At 34.9% G+C, this 19,670-nt stretch overlaps 1 protein-coding gene across 21 annotated transcripts in view; it reads left to right on the top strand.

The window, feature by feature from the left end:
* The window catches only part of DOCK9 (dedicator of cytokinesis 9), a 129,026-nt gene that overhangs the window by 77,301 nt on the left and 32,055 nt on the right, over positions 1-19,670 (top strand). For 13 of the 21 annotated variants that reach the window (XM_037376691.1, XM_037376688.1, XM_037376686.1 and 10 more), the window contains exons 28-37: positions 3,775-3,921; positions 4,600-4,683; positions 5,328-5,439; positions 9,256-9,434; positions 10,194-10,310; positions 11,634-11,754; positions 12,602-12,735; positions 15,906-16,020; positions 17,582-17,648; positions 19,533-19,580. In XM_037376691.1, the coding sequence (XP_037232588.1) occupies positions 3,775-3,921; positions 4,600-4,683; positions 5,328-5,439; positions 9,256-9,434; positions 10,194-10,310; positions 11,634-11,754; positions 12,602-12,735; positions 15,906-16,020; positions 17,582-17,648; positions 19,533-19,580 (1,124 nt within the window). Of the gene's footprint in view, positions 1-3,774; positions 3,922-4,599; positions 4,684-5,327; positions 5,440-9,255; positions 9,435-10,193; positions 10,311-11,633; positions 11,755-12,601; positions 12,736-13,381; positions 13,556-15,905; positions 16,021-17,581; positions 17,649-19,532; positions 19,581-19,670 lie in introns of all 21 variants that reach the window. The other 8 variants (XM_037376673.1, XM_037376678.1, XM_037376677.1 and 5 more) reach the window with 1 other exon arrangement.

The following is a 19,670-nucleotide window of genomic DNA, read 5'->3' as shown; positions in this document are numbered from 1 at the left end:
AAAAATATTTAGATAGACTTCTGCTCTTCACTTTTTTCTGTTTCATAGTATCTGTTCAAATAACTGGACCTTTAAACTTAAATTTCCATTATTGGTTTGATATTCCTTGAGGAAGGAGTTCATGCTTCACTCTGCGAATGGAGTATTTCTTATTCCACCCCACTATTTTGAGCTGCTTATAATCAGTGAAATTAATTGTATTCATTTAATTAATTCAGCTGAAATGGAAGTATAGTCTTAGAAAACACTACTTCTCATTTAAAGCTGAATTTTTCTAGAGACTTCTGGAATGGAATTAAAATTTTATAAAAAATTATATTGAAAAAACCTGAAAAAAATTTTGTTGGTTTCAGTACTTACCTGATAGTACTTTTTATTTTGCAGTATTCAGCTCTGAGAGAAGGATGCAGTTTTTCTAATTACAGAATGTGGTGCATCTGTCCAAGGTTTTCAAAACATAGTGTGTGTGTGAAACTTGGCATAGCTTGAGGAAGTTTTATATTGAAATTGCTAGGTGATACTCCAAAAAACAATGGCATGCTGGTTTTGCTTGGCTAAACAAAGTTTATATAATTTTTCCTGATCTTAACAAACTTACAGAAGTCCTCACAAGTTTGGAAACATCTTATTGCTTTAAAAAAAACTTAAGAGAAACCACTAACTTGCTGCCATGCAAACCCATTTCCTTAATTTAATTATAACTTCCTTACAACAGGGATTACATTTTTAAATTGAGATCAGATGGTGGATAAAATAAGTACAGTAGAATGTAATCTTTTTCTAAAGCAGGAATCTGTGTAAACAAACAAAAAAACCAAATGTAATTTACTTCTCAGAATGACTCTGCCAGTGTCCATGGTTTTGGTATCCTCTCCCTTATGATCTCTTGTACAGTATGGTATACTACCATTGATGAGCATTCACATTACTACTAGTTCTTCCTATCTTTTTATGTTTTCTTATTACCATTTTTTTCCTCCACAAGTGCTATACTGACTCATTTACTCAAAGCTAATGTGTCTTTACTGACCCGTGTAATCCTAATAATTATATTTGTAGAGCACCAGCGTGTACATCTGAGGAACAAATTCAATTTAACATGACTTTCATTTTAGGGAAAACAAAGTTGATAAAGGAATAGTGTGTCAGTTACACATGCCTGAGATAGATTTGATTACCTGGTGTTATGGTGTGAGTTGGAGCAGGCATAACCATTACTTTTATTTGGAAAAAGCTTTCTCTCTTTGATGTCTAAGTGACCTAAGTAACTGTGAGAGAAGGCACTGATTATTTTCTTTTTTTAGTAATAACAGCCAGTAGCTGAGATCTAATGGCTTCAGGTTTGGTGTACTTGAAATACTGAGCAGTTCCTCTTGTAATTTATGCTATGCTATAAATAACATGCTGTAAAAGCTGTGATCTTCTGAGATCAATTTCTAGGGTTTTTTTAAGCAAGGTTGGGGTTTTCAGTAAAATGCACCCGAAAGATGTAGACAGGAGCCAATTCAGTGTATGTTTATATTGCTGAAGATTGGTCTAGGAATTATGACCTTTCAGTGATGTTTTACATCAACTAGTTACATCAAATTTTGTCTGTTACATGGGGTTATATGATCATAAATTCTGAAAATGTCTTTTTAGGTAATCTTTCTATCATGCAAAATTATTTAGGTAAGCTCTGTTCATGCAGAGATTTTCTTAAGCAGCATTGAAACTACCAAAATGTTGCCACATTTTTTGTTAGGACCTACAGGTATAGAAGCATGCAGTAATTCTACCTGAAGAGGAAAAATATCCCCAAACCAAAAAAAAAAAAATCCCCATCCCCAAACCCCTAAGCTTGATACTGGAATGTACCTGTCTGGTTTCTATTGATACCCCATTCAGTAGAGTGTTGCAGCATGTGAGGTATGCCTGTGTAGGAACACCACTCATTTCAGGTTCACATTTTGTTTAGTTTTAATAGCATCTGCAAAAGCAACCCTCAAATCTGAACTGTTCAGTTGTACAAAGGAAACAAATTATCTTGACGTGCACCTTTTAGATTCTGGTACTTTGCTGTGTGTCACCTTGAACTGCTGTTCTTTCTTATTCTTCCCCAGCAATAACATGAAGTAGGGTTCATAGCTTATAAACTACTGGAGTGACTTTTTATGACAGATATTTGTTGTTGTCTCCAAATTTCATGTTAAAAAAGACAGTTCTACTTTTAGAACTAACCTCATTGTCATCTTCCCTGTGACACGAAAGAAAAAGGAGCAGAACTCGCCTCTTGTCCAGGAATGAGGATACATGCAAACATCACTTCTTGATTTACAAGCCCATTAAATATCAAATAAATTGGGTTTTTTGTATTACTGGGTAAAGTAATAAATGAAATATGCGTTCAGATATTTCCTACTTATGAGATCTGATAAAAAGATGCATTTCTGGGTGCAGCAAAGTATTTCTATAGCAAGAATTTCGTAGTATTTTAAAAAATACTGTCCAGCAAAGACTGAGCTTACAAGAATATCACAGGACACTGACTGGCATACCCACAAACAGAACTTTTAATTTTTAATTGTTATTTCGTTAATGTGTGCTGTTGATATTTAGACAAGGATCTTTTTCAACCTTAATATCTATTTTTTAAAATATTTATTAAAAACAAAGCTAGAGTCTTTGGGCCACAGTTCAAACCCAAAGGGAGCAAAATTGTGTAATCACAGTTACATGTAGGGCCTTGACACAATGGTTTGATCTGCTTAGGAATTTTGCATTCCATGTAGTTCAAAAAACTATTTAGATAAAGTATTTGGAGCTCTTGGATGTTTTGATTTCAGTTTTCAGTTTGAAAAGACAAAATGACTATACAGTTGAACAGTTTTTGTTAATGTCAACTTTTTCAGCCTTCAACCACTTGTCATGAAGTCCCATCAGACAAAAGACAGAATCTTTATTAAAGATTGTAAGATTTATAGAAGTAAAAGAGACTCTCTAGTGCCAAAAAGCTGAAGAGAACTTACTGTCCCATACTAGTCAGAATGTGCAAAATCATTGATAAAGGTAATGAGGATGGTGAGTGGAAAGGAGGAGGTTGTGAATGTACAGGAAATCTTTTAAGGTAATTGGCAACTACTACCTAAAAGCAAGGGAAAACAGTTCTGATTGTGGAAACTGAGAAACATGGGGAGTAAGATTCTGAAGTCTGGAAGAGCTGAGATTTGAAGTTGCTGACAAGCCAGAGAAAGAAAAGTATGGATGAGAACTCGGACAACAGCAAAAGGTAAAGGACTTATTAAAGAGATAGTTGCAGAACAGCAAAAACCGTCTTTTTAAGACGGTAAGGTGAGTCTGATAATGCAGTTACTATATGTGAACCAGCTGGTATCTGCTTTGGAAAGGAAGATAGGTAAAGGATTCTCTTTTACCCCTAGCTTCTGTCATCAAGTTTATTGTAGTATAGAAAAGTAGTTATGCATTACACTTATGAACTTTCATACCTGTGTGTTTTGTCATCAGATTGCCTTGCTTGAATGTTAATAACAGATGCTAGCACATGTTGTTATAATTTCTTTTAACCAAATGCTTTTCACCCTTCAGTGTAGAAAGTTCAGGAAAATCTTGAATTTAAAGAAAATGTTGATTTTAAATGACAAATGAGAAAATTTGAAAACTATCTTTGTCTTTCCTCTCGCTGTCAGATTATTTGTATCTTCTCTGAAGTAAATTTTCTGATAACACTTCAGTGTTACAAATCATATTAAATATTTTATCTGAATTTGTTTCCAGCTGTTGCGAAACCAGAGATTTTCTGCTTCCTTTCATCATGCAGTTGAAACAGTTGTTAATATGCTAATGCCACACATCACTCAGAAGTACAGAGACAATCCAGAGGCTTCAAAAAATGCAAACCATAGCCTTGCTGCCTTTATAAAAGTAGGTACACAAGCGACTTGGGCTCAATATTTTAATAATGCTGCTTCTCGTGGATTTTAAAGAATATTAAAGCCAACTCACATAAAACTGGATATGCATAATGTTTTTTAAATATAATTTTATGTCCAAGTGAAAATGCATTGATGTATAATTTGCATCTTTTGTAATCAAGAAGCCATCTGTTCAAAAGTGATATTTTTTAAAATGAATTTATATTTCATCCAAAATCTATTTTGATTTTTCTTTTTTCTTTACAAATATAATCTAAGCTACCTTCTAATCCTACAAAAGCTTCATACAATGAGTAGTGTTTTATTTGCCTGCATTTTATGTAAACAGACTTTCAGTGTCTTTCCTTTTTCAGTCAGTAAGATCCAGTAGGGAGAAGAAAAGATGAGAAATAGTGATAGGTAAAGCTGCTAGCGGCATGCCGTTTTTATTTCTGTAAAGGCAGAGTTCTTCAACTGCTTTTTATTTGCAATTTGTTTACATTCTACAGTCTAAGGGGAAAATTTGGTATTTGTATGTGTATACATACATTTAATTTGCTTGTTTTATTGTGTTTTACATTCAAACTGAAATACTATGTCTGGAAAATAAACTTACTAAATATAGAAATAAAACTACTGAGCGCTGTGACTAAATCAATTCTATCTTGTTTTTGCGTGTTTTCCCCAGAGATGTTTTACTTTTATGGATAGAGGCTTTGTTTTCAAGCAAATCAATAACTACATCAGCGGCTTTGCCCCAGGAGATCCAAAGGTACTCAGTATTTTTAAACAAACTATTTTTAGGAGTTGCATCTTCTTGATGCGTGTGGATAGAATCCTGCATTAAGTGTTCAGACTTCTTCGCAGTTACGTTAGAAGTCACTGTGCTGTGGCTAGAGCATTTGTGGTGGTGGCTTTGTTGGGTTTTTTTCATCTAATCTTTTTCATATTTTGATTCCCATCTTCACATTCAACTTTACCATGCTAGAGCTTCTGTATTGTGAAAGTGGTAGGGGTGGGGGAGCAACCGTAAGCAGAAATTTTAAGCATGAATGTGAGAGAGGCTGAAGTTGGAATTGGTATCTGATAAATTTCTGTATGTTTACTATAGTGGTGAAAACATGTACCAGATATCCAAAGAATTTCTTTTGTGGGTCTAAACTTTTCTTACATAAGTACATAATATGTTAGTAAACTCAAATAACTTTGGACAATGGGAACGGTAAATAAAACTATATCCAGTTGACAAGTATTAATTATGCTGGAATTACCGTATACTGGCATATGGAACTTTGACAGGTCTATATCCCTCATACTGCAAGACTGAGAGAAATCACCCTTTTGTCTTAGAAAGCTGTTTTTAATGTGTTATTCAGATCACTGCATGGTTATTTAATTTATACTTTTACTTTGCAGACTCTTTTTGAATTCAAATTTGAATTTCTCCGTGTAGTCTGTAATCATGAGCACTACATACCTTTGAATCTACCAATGCCATTTGGAAAAGGCAGAGTGCAGAGATACCAAGGTAAGTTCTTCCAAAGAAGAATATGTTCTATTTCTTAGATGTCACCTTTTTATTATTAGACGTGTAGACTGTGTAACTTCAGGTCCATGAGATGTTGGAAACCTCAAAATTATTAAATGAAAGCCTGAAGTGGTAATCCTTTCATTTAATCTTAAAGGAATAGTTTAGGTAGCAGAGTAATCTATCCAAAGTCATTGAAACATATGGTAAACTACATCCTCAACTCTGCCTCCCTTTCCTGCTATGATTATTAAGTTTGGGTTTTTTTCATGAGTTAGCTTTTAATTCGCTAGCTACAGAAGCCTGCAACACTCCTGTAGACAGATGTGCAGTGTGAGGCTTGGTGTACTTTTTACTTTTTTCATATGCCCATTCAGGTTAAAAGGGACTTACTTAGGTCTGTAGTCCAGGCTTCTGCTCAGGTCACATCAGGCGTTCCCTCATCCAGATGGAACAAGCTCAGTTCCCTCAGTTTCTTCTGATAGGGTACATGCTCCAGCCCTCTAACTACCTTGGTGGTCTTTCACTGTACTCACTCAAGTTAGGATCCTTTTTGTACTAGAAGACCCAAATACTACACACAGTATTACAGATATGTCTAACAAATGCCAAGCAAAGGGAAATAAACACTTCTGGCTATGATCCTGTTGATACAGCCCAGTATGCTATTAGCCTTCAATGTTGTCAGGGTGTCATGCTAACTCCTGTTGAAGCTACTGTCCACCTGGACCCATAGGTGTGTTTCAGCAGAGCTGCTCCTAAGCTAGTCATTCCACAGCTGATACCATTGCAGGAAGTTTGCCCATCCCAGGTGCAGAATTTTGCATTTGTCTTTGTTGAATTCATTGCACTTCTGTTGACCCATCCCTGTAGAACCTAGATTCTTCTGAAATGCAGTGCTGCTCTTGAGGGTGTGGACTGTACCCTGTCCGCAAACTTGATGAGGGTGCACTCCATCTCCTCTTTCAGGTCATTGATGAAGCAGCATTAAGTAGGATAGACCTTGGGAAACTCCTCCTGTAGCTGGTCTGCAGGCACGGTACAGGCCATGAAACACCAACTTTTGAGCCCAATGATCCATCTAGTTCTTTTGCACATTTAGGTATCTATTGACCTAGACTGTAATGTCCCACTTTGGATACAATGACCATGTGGACATCTGCTATTCTCCCCTTATCCACAGATCTAGTGAGTTGATTGTAAAAGCCAAGCTAGTCAAGTATGGTTTACCCTGGGTAAATCTATCCTGCCCATTCCCACTCTTCTCCTTCACTTGTTGAAAAATGGCTTCCAAGAGGACTTGCTCTATGACTCTCCCAAGGACCAAAGTGAGGTCTGTGGTTCCCTGAGTTATCTTGCCCTTTTTTGCAGATGTGCGCAATGTCTACCTTCAGGCATTGTGAGGTCCCAGTTATGGGAGGCCCCTAATCACCATGGCATGGCTTAAAGGTGATAGTGAGTGGTCTTCAATGACATCACCTAACTTTCTCAGCATCTCATCCGGTGCTGTGGATTTGCATGACTGGAGGTGTCTCAGGAGATCCCTGATCTGGTCCTAGTCCACTGCTGGTAATTCTCTTTGTCACAGTCTCTAGACTCTTAAGGCCTGGAAACCATGGCAGTGAAGGATAAGGTAACAAAGGCATGGAGTATTACAGCCTTACCCAAGTCCACTGTCTCTAAATCACAGTCCCTATTCAGCAAATATCCCTTGTTTTCTTTGTTTAGACCTTTAATGCTGATGTGGTAGAAGCTGTTCCTGTAGCCATTGATGTCCATTACCAGTTGCAGCTGTAGCTGATTTTTGGCTTTCCTGGTGCTGTCCCTGTGTACTTGATTGGTGCTTCTGTATTCCTCTTTTTGTAGCTTGTTCTTGCTTCTACCTCATGTGCATAATTTTTTTTTTTGACACTGGAGCTCAGTCATGAATGTCCTGTTCCACCCACCTGGAATCCTGGTACATCTAGCCTTGTGCTAAAACAAATAGTATGTTAGCTATTGCATTTGTGGCTGTAAAGATATTACTAATTTCTTCCAGGCATTGAACTATAGCAGGCATCAATAAGCAGAGGTGAGGAAGGTGCTTTTATAAGCAATAAGAAAACCTGCCTAACATATTTTTGTAGATAAGGTTATTTTTTTTCTTAAATATTTATTCAGTAGACTCTGCTGGCTTAGTAAATTTGAGTATAACTAACCAACACTTTCATCGAGGTGGCAGAACAAGATTTGGAACTAAGAGCTGGAGCTGCATAGAACTTGTTTCTGTCTTTGGCTTTTTCAGCCTTCAGGAGCATCTTGGATAACAACATTGCATAAATATTTCCATAGAAAAAGACTGTGAGTTGTTGGTTTAGGGGATCCTAAAAGCAAAACTAGAGAAAATACTGTTTCTGCTTACACAGTAAAGAACCATGTAAAATGCTGCTCCCTGCTGAACTAGGAGTTCAGCCAGGAAAGAAAACTTTATCGGAAGTGTTTCTGACTCTGTTTTGCTGTCTCAAGCAAAAGAGACCTCGTGTGATGCAGCTGGCTCTTAAGTGAGTGGCAAGAATGCCTGTAGAATGTCTGTGCTTGTGCTGTCTTATGTATGTTTCTTTCTGACTTAATGGATTCCCTTACTGAAAGAGTTCTTTGAAAAATGAAAGTGCTTAGAAAGTAGCATCTGTATCCGATTACTGTATGGAACAATAACAGTGAATACGAGCAACTCTTGAACACCTGCTCATCTATAAGGTTAAACATATATGCATTCTAATAAATAAGGTCTTCAAACTAAAGTTTCTCTTAAGCTGTCATATATTCAGTACATAAATGAACTGGATTATTTTATTGCACAAAAATTACTTCTAAAGGGGGGAGCAGTCTGACTTTACTCTGTCAGATGTGCCTGGGTTTTGTGTGTGTATGTGTCTATATAATATTTATATGAGGCTTAGTATAGATTTACAGTTAGTTACTGCTAGGAATACTTTATGAAATAAATTTGCATGGCGGTGGTTTAAGAAGAAATTTCAAATGAAATGTTCTTTGACTTCAATTCTGTTGGAATTAACACCAATTATATAAATATTTCTTGAAAAGTCTTGTGTAATTGTAGCAGGAAATTGCCTACTGTATTACAATACTGGTTTAATTTCCATAGATCGATTTAAGTTATCTTGTTTAAATATTATTGTGTTCTGATATATTGAGAAGAAATGGCTTAATTTGGACGTATGTGTTGCAAATGCAGTCTGTTAATTACACTTACTACACACTGCAAATTTTTGGGATTATTTTCTTAGAGTATATCAGTTAACCAAGATCACAGTTGTTAGGAGGCTCTATAGTCTATATTCATAATAGATACAGGGGTAAGATAATGAAAAAGGAACTTAAAACTGCAGTACAAAAATCTAAAGCTTCTTAATCCATGTTTTGCTTGCAGTCCTTCATATTTGCTAACCTGGGACTGAACCACAGACTAACTATTAAACTCTGCCATATAACTAAGTTCCTGAAAGGTAGAATATGTGCAGCCTTTGTGCATTCTGTGTTTCCAGTACCTGTATATAGATCTAAAATTTGAATTTGGAGCTATGAGATGCTGGTCCAGGTAAATTGAATAGGAACACTTTTGAATATTGGACAGTATTTAATTATTTTTTTAAAATAATGTATTTTGATTTCTTCAGCTTCTATTGCTTGAATATACATCATAATTGTTTAATAAATGCATTGTTATGCAGTAAATTGAGCTAGGGATATACGAGTAACTATGATTATACATGATATATATAAATACATCATAGAACTTACGTACTTTACTTCCAGACCTTCACCTGGACTATTCATTAACGGACGAGTTCTGTAAAAATCACTTCTTAGTTGGACTGCTTCTCAGGGAGGTGGGCAATGCATTACAAGAGTTCAGAGATGTGCGGCAGATTGCTATTAGCGTGCTCAAGAATTTGATGATAAAGCATTCTTTTGATGATAGATATGCTTCCAGGGTAAGTATGTTGCTATACTAGTAGTACAAAATAATAGAGTAAGTGTGCACACATACAAGAAGTTTTTCTCTTTCACAAAAAACTTGTTAATTTGTAGCAATGCTATTCCTGTTCAGACTGTGATGAAAAAATGTATGAAAATTATACCAAAATCAATCTGAAAATCTCAGATTTTACAAAGTGAAAGCACAAAGCACCTTTTAACATAATTACATGTTTTTACGTTTCAGCACAGTATAATCTAACTGCTGTTCGTAAAGTAATCGGATTTTTACAAATGTTTTTAAATCTCTTATTTTCATTAAACATTAGCACTTAATATTTGGCTGCTATCCTGTCATCTATTATTTGTAAAATGAGTATAAGCAAGCTACAAGTCATGGTAGTAAATTTTGAGTGATTTTTAATTTTGCTGACTTTTTTTTTTTTTTTTAACGTCAGATCTGCTGTGGAGAAGCCATAAAATTTTAATGGAAGATGTCGTTAATTTACAAGCCATCATCATATTAATTTAATTGGTTAAGTCTTAGCAAAAGTCACATTAATTTAGGGGGTTTTCTGCATTTTATTAAAACAGTAAATAAAATTTACTGACCTGTGAATTAGAATGAAATATAGGGATGGTATGAATGTAGGCTCTGGCTTGACAAATATTTATTAAATATTCTTTTTTTGTAATTAAGGAGTGAATAGCTTAAAAAAATAATTGGTGATTTAAAATTAAATCTGTAATTTATTAATCATCTGTTTATACTCTAGAGCCATCAGGCAAGAATAGCCACTATGTATTTGCCACTCTTTGGACTGCTCATAGAAAATGTTCAGCGAATCAATGTTAAAGATGTGTCTCCGTTTCCCGTTAACCCTTCCAGCAATGTAAGTGACATTTCTATTTGATACTCTAAATTATCTTTATTGTAATTTATTGGTTTTGGCTGCAGTTTCTCTTACCAAGCTAAGTTATGTCTAACGTGGTAATTGGTTAGTTTGGTCCTACATACAGGTTACAGTGCCCTTACTGATCGTCGGAAGATTTTTGGAGAATGCTAGGCCACGCAGATTACCACAGCATTATTTTAATGCCATATGATTATACTGCCATTAACATCTTGCTTTTTCTGTATCTCCAGTGCATGCACCTATATTTCAGTACAAACTATAGACCACACAGGATTGAACACACTGCATCTTTTTAAGGGTTTGAAGAAGAGCAGTCAAACAAACTGAAGGAACAGTGTATTTGAAACTAAAATTAATCTGTTGTTTCTGCAATTTAATGGCCTTCCATTTATATCTATTGCTTAGTCTTGATGCAGTTTCTGTGAGAGGGGTTTTCATTAAATTCTGTCTGTTTTTTACTCAAAAGTTACACTTCTCTTTAGTCTGTCTGTCAGTTTGCATGAACATTTTGCCTCCATTCTTGTAGATCCTGGCACTGGGAGGCACTTGCACATGCTTCATTTTTATGCAGGAGGATTCTCCCCTGTCATCTAACACATAGAGAATTAGTTATGTTTGCTAAAATCCCAACAATTTCAGTAGTTACTGTCGTTGTTCAGCAGAAAAGATTGTATATTGGTAGTAGATTGCTGCTTCTTAAAAAATCTTATTTTTCAATTCAGTCCAACACTGAAATAAATGGAATAAATGGACCACCAAAAAAGAGATTAATTTTCTAGAAATTAAGGAAGAATTTTTAACCTTAAAGGAGTGTGATTTTGGAACAGCTGTAGTATAACAGGGCTACAGGAGAATGAATTCAAATGCAGTTTGTGAAGGTGTATATTGATATAGTTGCATACAGTTATTGAATCTAAGATTTAATTATTAATGTATTTTATTTTTGACCGTATCATGCTATGTTCCATTTGGTATTAAGAAAGAAATTCATGATAACCTTCCAACAAGAGAATATGTGTTTGGAATAGTAGTTTGAGTTCTTGGAAATATCTGGTTTATAGTGTTTATAATTGAATCTAGTATTCATTTTCTTTAATATTTCCTAAGATAATTTATATTTTAGGCTATTCAAGCTTGTGCAAATACCTGAACATCTCATTCTGTGCTTTTGACCATATTTAATAGAAATTAAAATTTAAGAAAGAAATATACTTTATCATCTAGAGCTATATTTTTATATGTCATATTCACTAAGTCCATAATGTTGGAAAACAGTAATCACTTTTTCCTCTTTTCCAGAGTGCAAAGGATGATGCGCTTAATTTGCCAACTGCAAGTCAGCTAGTAACACCACAAAAATCAGGAAACACATTGGATAACAATCTTCCTAAAGATCTATTTGGTGTTATCTCTGGCATTGGTAAGCACTTAAAAAATAATAAAATAATTTTAAAAGGAGCCTGTTTCCTTTTTTCATTTGTTACGAGAATTTATTGTTCTGTGTCAAATTTTGGTTGCTTTCTGCATATATACGTGAATGTTACCGCTACTTTCATTAACAGAACCCTCATGCAATCAGCTCTTCATCATGAGTCATTGTTCACAGTCTACATGAAATCTTTCTTTTGGGATCTTTTTGATCTTGCTTTTCTTTTTGAATCTAAAGCTATTTCCTGGAGAAAGATGCTTTTCCCCCCCTCAAAGATGATAGTTCTTGTCTTGATGCAGAGGAATAGGAGACAAAACTAGCCTTAGTCACTTATAGCCAGAAAGCCATAATTTACCATTTTGTATATGATGTTGGAGACCACCTCTAAGTGGAGGTGCTGCTTGTGCACACATGTGGGCATCCTCCTGTCTGTCGCTTTAATGTGGTTTTCTGTTTGTTTTTTGTCTGGTGTAATTAGTTGTCAATTACTCAATTTAAAAAAAAAAAATAAAAAAAGAAAGATGAAAAATGGGGAAGGTGAGCTTCTTAAATATACATGCTTCTTCATGTAAGTGTGTATATGTATTGCTACATCTGTTTTTATGCATGTGTGTTTGTAGTTGTACAAAAGTCTGTGTGTATGTACATAAAGATATACTTTGCTGAACCTCTAGGATAAGTTTGTCTTCGTTGAAAGTAACTGAATGGAATTAGCTCTTTGCCTCCTTTAAAAAATATATACATATATGGTGGTTTTAGAAGTCTGACTAAACTATAGAGTGACTTTTTTCAGTGTATGTATTGTTGGAGACTTTTACATTGTTTTGGGTTTTTTTAGCTTCCCCCTACACCACATCAACTCCAAATATTAATAGCGTGAGGAATGCTGACTCAAGAGGCTCTCTTATAAGTACAGACTCGGGAAACAGTCTCCCAGAAAGACACAGTGACAAGAGCAATTCTCTTGACAAGGTAAAAAAACCAAAACCAAAATAAAAACCCCAACCTGTATTCCTAAAGTTTCATCTTAATTCTCATAGTGGTTAACTTCTCTAATCTCCATTGGGAATGGGCTTTCTAGAATAACTGTAGAGCTGTTATTTTATGTAAGTTTTTCTTTTGCATAGTAAGTATCATATGAACTCTTTTTGCATTGCATTTATTAAGCTGTTTTGCAGAAAATACAAACAGATTTTCAATGTAGAGATGTAAGCAAACAGTTGTTGTTTCCTTTGCTAGGAAAAGGCACTAGATGAAGTGGACTGAATTTTGCTTGAGAGAACTGAATTCTAGTTAGATCAGGTTCCTTGATTTTGTAGACACCTTCACTCCATCTTGTTCTGTACACGATATGCATAGCATTTTTTAAATACTGAAAAAACAGTTGCTCTGCTTTCTTTAGGTGATTTCTTTTATATTAGTTTGAATTTTCTAAATCATTTCACTTTTAAAGCTGTTACAAATTAGGAGCTCTGGCTGCAGTAGCTATGAGGTATTCAGTCATGTCTTTCTAGAGCTTGTGTTGATACTGATCACATTTCATTTTCTTAGATCTTGTTGTGCAAGTCACAACATGTTAACTTTTTCCCCTTGACTCTGACATGCCTTCGTGTGGCAGAGAGAGAAGCTTCTCAGAAGGCACTCTGCTCATGCTATGCGCCCTAATGGAGAAGAAGAAGAAAATTCTCACCCTGCAAAGAAAAACCGTGTTACTATGGATTTTTCACTTCTGACAATTCCAGCTTTGCCAGAGAAAATTTTGCATGCTGCTTTCTCTCTTCAGTTACAAGAAGTATTTGGTTTTTGTGCTTGGTATAGTTAAGCTTCTGAGTGAAGTGTGTGATCAGTAGTTTTGCCACTGCTTTGCAACAGTTGAATATCAAGCCAAATATGTGCAATGTAACCATGTAAAATATACCTTTAAATGACAAACCTGGAATAGTTCATGTACATGATTTAATTTAAGCATAACAATCCAATCAGCTTAAATATCAGCAGAATTTGACTCTGAGGGTCTTTAATATAAATAAACTTTTTAAAAAAATCTTCTTTGACGTTGACCAAGTAAATAAATATCTTGTACATACACTGTTGCTCAATGGCAGTGCTGTCATCTATTACTTAGCTGTCATGTTGTTAATTACTTATGTGTAGTGTTCTTACCAAGTAAAAGAGTTTTCAAAGGAATCAACATCCTTTGAAAATTCTGCTCTGGTCTGCCAATTTAGGTAATACAGGATTTGTTGAGCATGCTGTTAGTATTTTTCCCAATAATACTTAACCCTGGCTTCTTATTTGTTGCTTTGCAAACTTTCTTTCTAGTAGATCAGTTGTTCCATGCACGTTATCTTCAACTTTTTGCTCGTTGGTTGATACCATTATTGAAGAGCCATGTTTTCGTTCTAATAGAATAACCTGTAGAACTACACTTGTGGAATCAGAACTGGCTGAAAGTATACCAGTTTCTATTTTAATACATGCTTATTTATAGGTTATTGACATGATTTTGAAATAAAGTTTTGAGTAGCTATAATCCTAGTTTTATCCATGTACTTGTTCAGCTATTTTAGAGAAATAATACGTAGTGCTCTGGACAGTATCTGAAAGTCTAGGAAACTCATTCTTTTCCTGCTTTGCCAGCCATTAATTCCCTGCCCTATTTGTTTCCATAAAGCTGTATAGTAGAACCTCCTTGTTCACCAGAGATATTTCATAGTTTGTGAGGTCTTTACTCTGCAATAATCAGGCTTATATAGGTGTCCATTTTCTCCTAAATTACAGTAATTTGTGTCTAGTATTAATCATAGTTTCACATTCAGTTTCACTGTGCATCCATTCAGTGTCTAGTATGTGACAAGATCTACACAGATTGTTTTAGGACAGCAATTCTTTCCTTTTACATGGAATGTGTTAAAGCGCTTACCAGTCAATTGATGTGTATGCTGTGAGATGTTCCCTCATGGATTGGCATGTCTCCTGCTCTCAGTGAGGAGTGTTCCTGGAAGGGTTGCTCTGCCCTTGAGGTATTGGCACTTCTCTGTCTGCAGGATATCTTCCAACACTGGCATGTCCCCTTAAAAAGGTCACAGCATCAAGGTGATCCAGCTGTCTTGTAGAAACCAGAGTTGCACAGATCAATCATACTAGACTGTTGAACTTAGAGAAAACTTATTAAATGTCCGGTTCCTTTTCCATTCACATAAGTGGCCTTATATTGGAAGTGAGAATTAGGCACAAAAAAGGGCATAATTTATTTTTTTTAAAGATATTTATGTAGTATATGTGTAAAAGCCTCAGACTGAGGATTTTGCAACATTTGATTGTGTGGAAATTATTCTTTTACAAGTAAGTCTTTGTACAAAGTTCGATGTATATATTCTCACAGTTTTATTTTTTTTCATGATACACATTTTGAAAAATCAGGTTTGGGTTTTTTTTTTTCTTTTTTGACAGATTTAAGTATTAGGAATTGCTGATTAACTTTCCACAAGTGTAGAATTTGCATAAACAAATGAAGCAGGGAGAAAGTTTTTTTTATGCTTGGGGGTGTGTGGATGTGGGGTGTGTTTGTTTGGTTTTCAGGGTTTGTTGGCTTTTGTTTGGGTTGGTTTTTTTTTTCTTTTGAGGCAAGGGCAAGTTACTTATCAGTAGTTAAACTTCCAAAATGCTTATTGCCATTCATGTATGTTTCCCTTGAGGTTCTCACATCTTTAAATGGAAAGAATTTTGTAGGTGCAGATCTGTCTATGGTTCAGAATAAAGTCTCTTCAAAAGCAAAGGAGCATGTATGTGTCACCTAATAGCAGCATTTATTTTTAAAGTATTTCATCTAAACAGAAGGGGCATGCCTGATTTCCACAATGTGGGTATCTATGTGTAATTAGGTGACTTTTCCTATTATTCCTCCCTCTGAGGGAAAAATTCATACAAAGAAGGAAATAAACAAAGGTAAAGAGGCTTAATTTGGTATACTTCATGTGTGTAGTGTGTGTTTTAGTGACCTGTCTCTACATGAAACATTTTTGTCTCTATTCTGGGATCCTTTTTCTGTTGCAGGAATTAATAAGGCAGTTTAAAACATTTTAGTTCATATCAGTTTCAGAACTCTTCAGCCAATATATGTCTGTCTGTCTTTTTTTCAGAACCAACAGAGCAGCACTTTAGGAAGTTCTATAGTTCGATATGACAAACTTGACCAAGCAGAGATCAAAAGTCTGCTCATGTGTTTCCTTCATATTTTAAGAAGTATGTCAGAAGGTAAGTAATTCCACATATTTTTCATAAATTCCAAGTAATGTGTTGGATTTATGCCCGTGATTTCAATACTTTCTCAAAATCAGCATAATATTTGAGGTATAGGTACCATGTTATGCTGTATGTTACAAATATGTGGGACTGGTCAAATTAAACTCTGACTGAAACCTTGTAAGCATTAAGTGATTATTCCTTCAAAGTACGAGGTTAATTAAAGGACTTGGTAAGAAAGCGAATATTTGTGTGTGATTTTGCAGTCCAGTTTGGAAAATAGAGGTGAATAATAGTTTATTGATCAGTAGCAGAGTCTTGGGCTAGTCCATTCCTCTTATTTTGCAGAACTTCCTGTATGATAGGGAAACAAATGGTTTGATCGCAATGTATATTTCTATTTCTGGAATGGGGACATTTAGTGCTTCTTCATTCTCCTGGGATGTTTGTGAGATGATCCACCAAATTTTTGAGAGAGTCGTTTTACCTAGGTGAAGGTTACAGAGGTATAGAAGCACTGCATGAATGACAAACCTTAATTTTTTACTAGGATCATACAGCTCTGAATCACTCCCCTATCCTTGATCAGTATTTAAGAAAGAAGGCAAATCCTTTTTGTAAAAACACTGAATTTTTCAGTTTGTGCTAAACATATATCAAAAGTAGTTAATTTATTTTCTGTGCCTGTTTTGGTTTTAATTTCTAAAAATCAAGTTTATGTACTACTTGAACTCTTAATTTATTATCCCAATTAATCACGAATGAGATTTTTCATGTAGTTATAATAATGTTGTTTTACATATTTTAATTAAAATTATAATAAAACTCTAATATCTTTTCACTATTTTACACTTTGAAATATGTAAAAATTAGTTAGAATTTCTAGGAAATTCCAGTTAAAATTGACATAAGCATGGTGGGGATTTGTTTGGTCTCAATTCTCCTGGAAAAGAACGAGTGTCAAACAAATTTTGCCACACATCTTTGTAATTTTGAGTTTGTAAGCTAATTTTGAAGTTTTTTTGGCAAGAGAGACCGGTCTTGGCTATGTAACTAAAAGCTTTGTAAAAAAATAGATAGCCATTTTTGAAATCTGTGCAAATAAAGAAAATTTGAAACTGTACTGAAAAACTATCCATAGTAAAACATTGTAAATTAAAAAAGAAGAAATGGTCAATTTGAATTTTAAAAATGTTGAGACCAGTCTATAAAGAAGCAGGTTATAGGACTAACAGTTCAAAGTATTTTGAAGTCTTATATTTTTAGAACACTGTAGTCACTGCTGACTATACAATTATTACTATTTAAAATATGAAACTGTATGGGAATATTTTAATATGGGATTAATTAAAAGCATATTGTAGAAACTCATTTGGAGAACTAATATGTGCATTTGTACAATCAATTTAAAGGAAAACATTAAATAGTAAGTTATCTGTACCACATAAGCCATTTTCATATTCTCTGAATCCTCATTATCTGAAAATTAAAACCAACATAGTTAACTTTTCTGTTAAATACTTTTGTGTGTTTGCTGCCTTTGTCTTGTTTTTAATATTTTTCATTTTCCTAGACGCTCTGTTTACGTATTGGAACAAGGCTACAAAATCTGAACTCATGGACTTTTTCACGATTACAGAGTAAGATTTTTGTTGAGCTTCTCATAAAATCACATTTTGCTATGCTGTTAAAAAAAATGAGTGTGGATGTAAGTTTGTATACATGGTTTTATTTATTTGTTTGAAAAAATAACACGATCTTGGTCTGTTTAGAAGTCCTTAACCTGATGTGCACAATTGCATGTCTGTCCAATTCCATGATAGATTCTGGAAGTAGGCTATACAGAAGTGATCTCAGGAAGTTCCTAAACAGCAAGTAGTGCTCAGAATATTGCTATGCTCATGGAAAGGAGCCAGCTGTCTTGTTACCTGTTTGCATTAAAATGCATGTTGTAACGTGAACTGCTGAAATTAAGTGGTTGCATATCAAAATTGATTGCATTGCTTAACTTGAGATACGAAGGGTCGTGAACTGTCCACCTAGCATTCCTCTTGTGGCTTGTGCCATTCCCTAAGGGAGAAGATACAGGTTGAATCCAGTATTTGTTATCAATGGCTACACTCCATCCCTATGCACACTTGGTGCATTTGTTCATGAGAATTGCTTGATACAGTAATAAAAAGCAAAGAAGGTGCTATTGGCTTGAAGTGGAGCCTTTCTGCTTGCCTTACTTGTTTCACTAGACTGCTTTCCTTTGTAGTAGGGGCTCAATCAATGTAGTATCAGTTGTTAATTGTGTAGTAGAATGTGCTACTCAAGGTCTGTTTTAGGAATATATTGTAGATAGTGTTTTAATTCATCATGTGACTACATCTGGCATGATATTGATTGTATCAGACACAGAACTGACGAAGTAAGTGAGCCTACTTAATAGACTTTCTGAAGCCTGAGGCATAAACTGTACAGATTCAGTGGTGAACAGTATTTTGCCATTAGATATTTCTTATTTAAGAACTGGATAGGATTGGTTTGTGATCAAATCAGTAATCTCAAATTACAAATTATCAAAGATGATTTACATCACGATAGCAGTATATAGAATACAGAAGAAAATTTCCATCTTGCAGTGGATGATACCACAGTTCCTTAAACTGGAACAGGAACAAGGTTTATGAAATCCATCTCTTCTAATTCTAGGAGTATTTTGCCAATGCAAAAAACGTTCGTATCAATGATGATTTTTATTAATACAGGTCATTATGGTAGTTTCTCATTACATCAGTAAGATAGTGTTTCTGGTAGGTAGGTACTTGCCATGCAAAGAACTTTTTCAGAAAAACTAAGAATCTAAAAAAGACAAGAAGATATCAGAAAGGGGAATTGCAGTTAGTTTGCATGTAGTCAAAAGTTTGGTAGAGGCAAACACCATTCTGACTCCACAGTTTGGAGATGGCTAATCTACTTAAGTCTGAGTACAAAATGGAGCTGAGTTGAAGAGACTATTTCCCAGTCTTCTCCCTCATTCACAGCTGGCACATGGAAGAGGAAGCCTGAAAATCGACTTTCAGTTTGAATTTACACTTTAAAGAACTCTAAACATTTCTCCTTTATAAATAGTAAAAATCTATACAAAATGAAGCATTTGAACTCACTGTTTACAGTTTTCTAAGGTGCTTTGGTTTTTTTTGCCGTTTGGCTCTTCTGCCGTGTGACTGTTGGGCTCGCACTAGCTGTTTTGATTCAGACCATTGGGATAGGTGTGCTCTGGAGGCAGCCTTATGTACCTTTTGTTGTTAATCCAGACTTGCCTAAAACAACAACCATCCATGACTGATTTCAGAAGAGACATGTTTACCTTTTCTTGGCTTGGGGACTGGAAGGGAGTGGGAGAAATAAAGAAATAAAGAAGTTTTATGACCGAAGAGTTTAAAGTTAAAAAAATAATAGTTGAATAATTCTGATGTACATAAATCTAGAAGAGATTGTTTTAAGTGTTGCTTCTCTGACTTATGTGTTCTCTGCAGAGTATGCTTGCATCAGTTCCAGTACATGGGAAAACGATACATAGCCAGGTACTGTGTGGAATTCAAATTCTTGTCTTGTTCACTAATAGTGTGTACAATAAGCCTTGAATCTCTATTACAAATAAACTGCATGAGTAG

The sequence above is a fragment of the Falco rusticolus genome, chromosome 2 (assembly GCF_015220075.1).
Source record: "Falco rusticolus isolate bFalRus1 chromosome 2, bFalRus1.pri, whole genome shotgun sequence".
NCBI lineage: Eukaryota > Metazoa > Chordata > Aves > Falconiformes > Falconidae > Falco > Falco rusticolus.
Note: the sequence above shows the minus strand (reverse complement) of the source record. Positions and strands in the feature narration are given on the sequence as shown.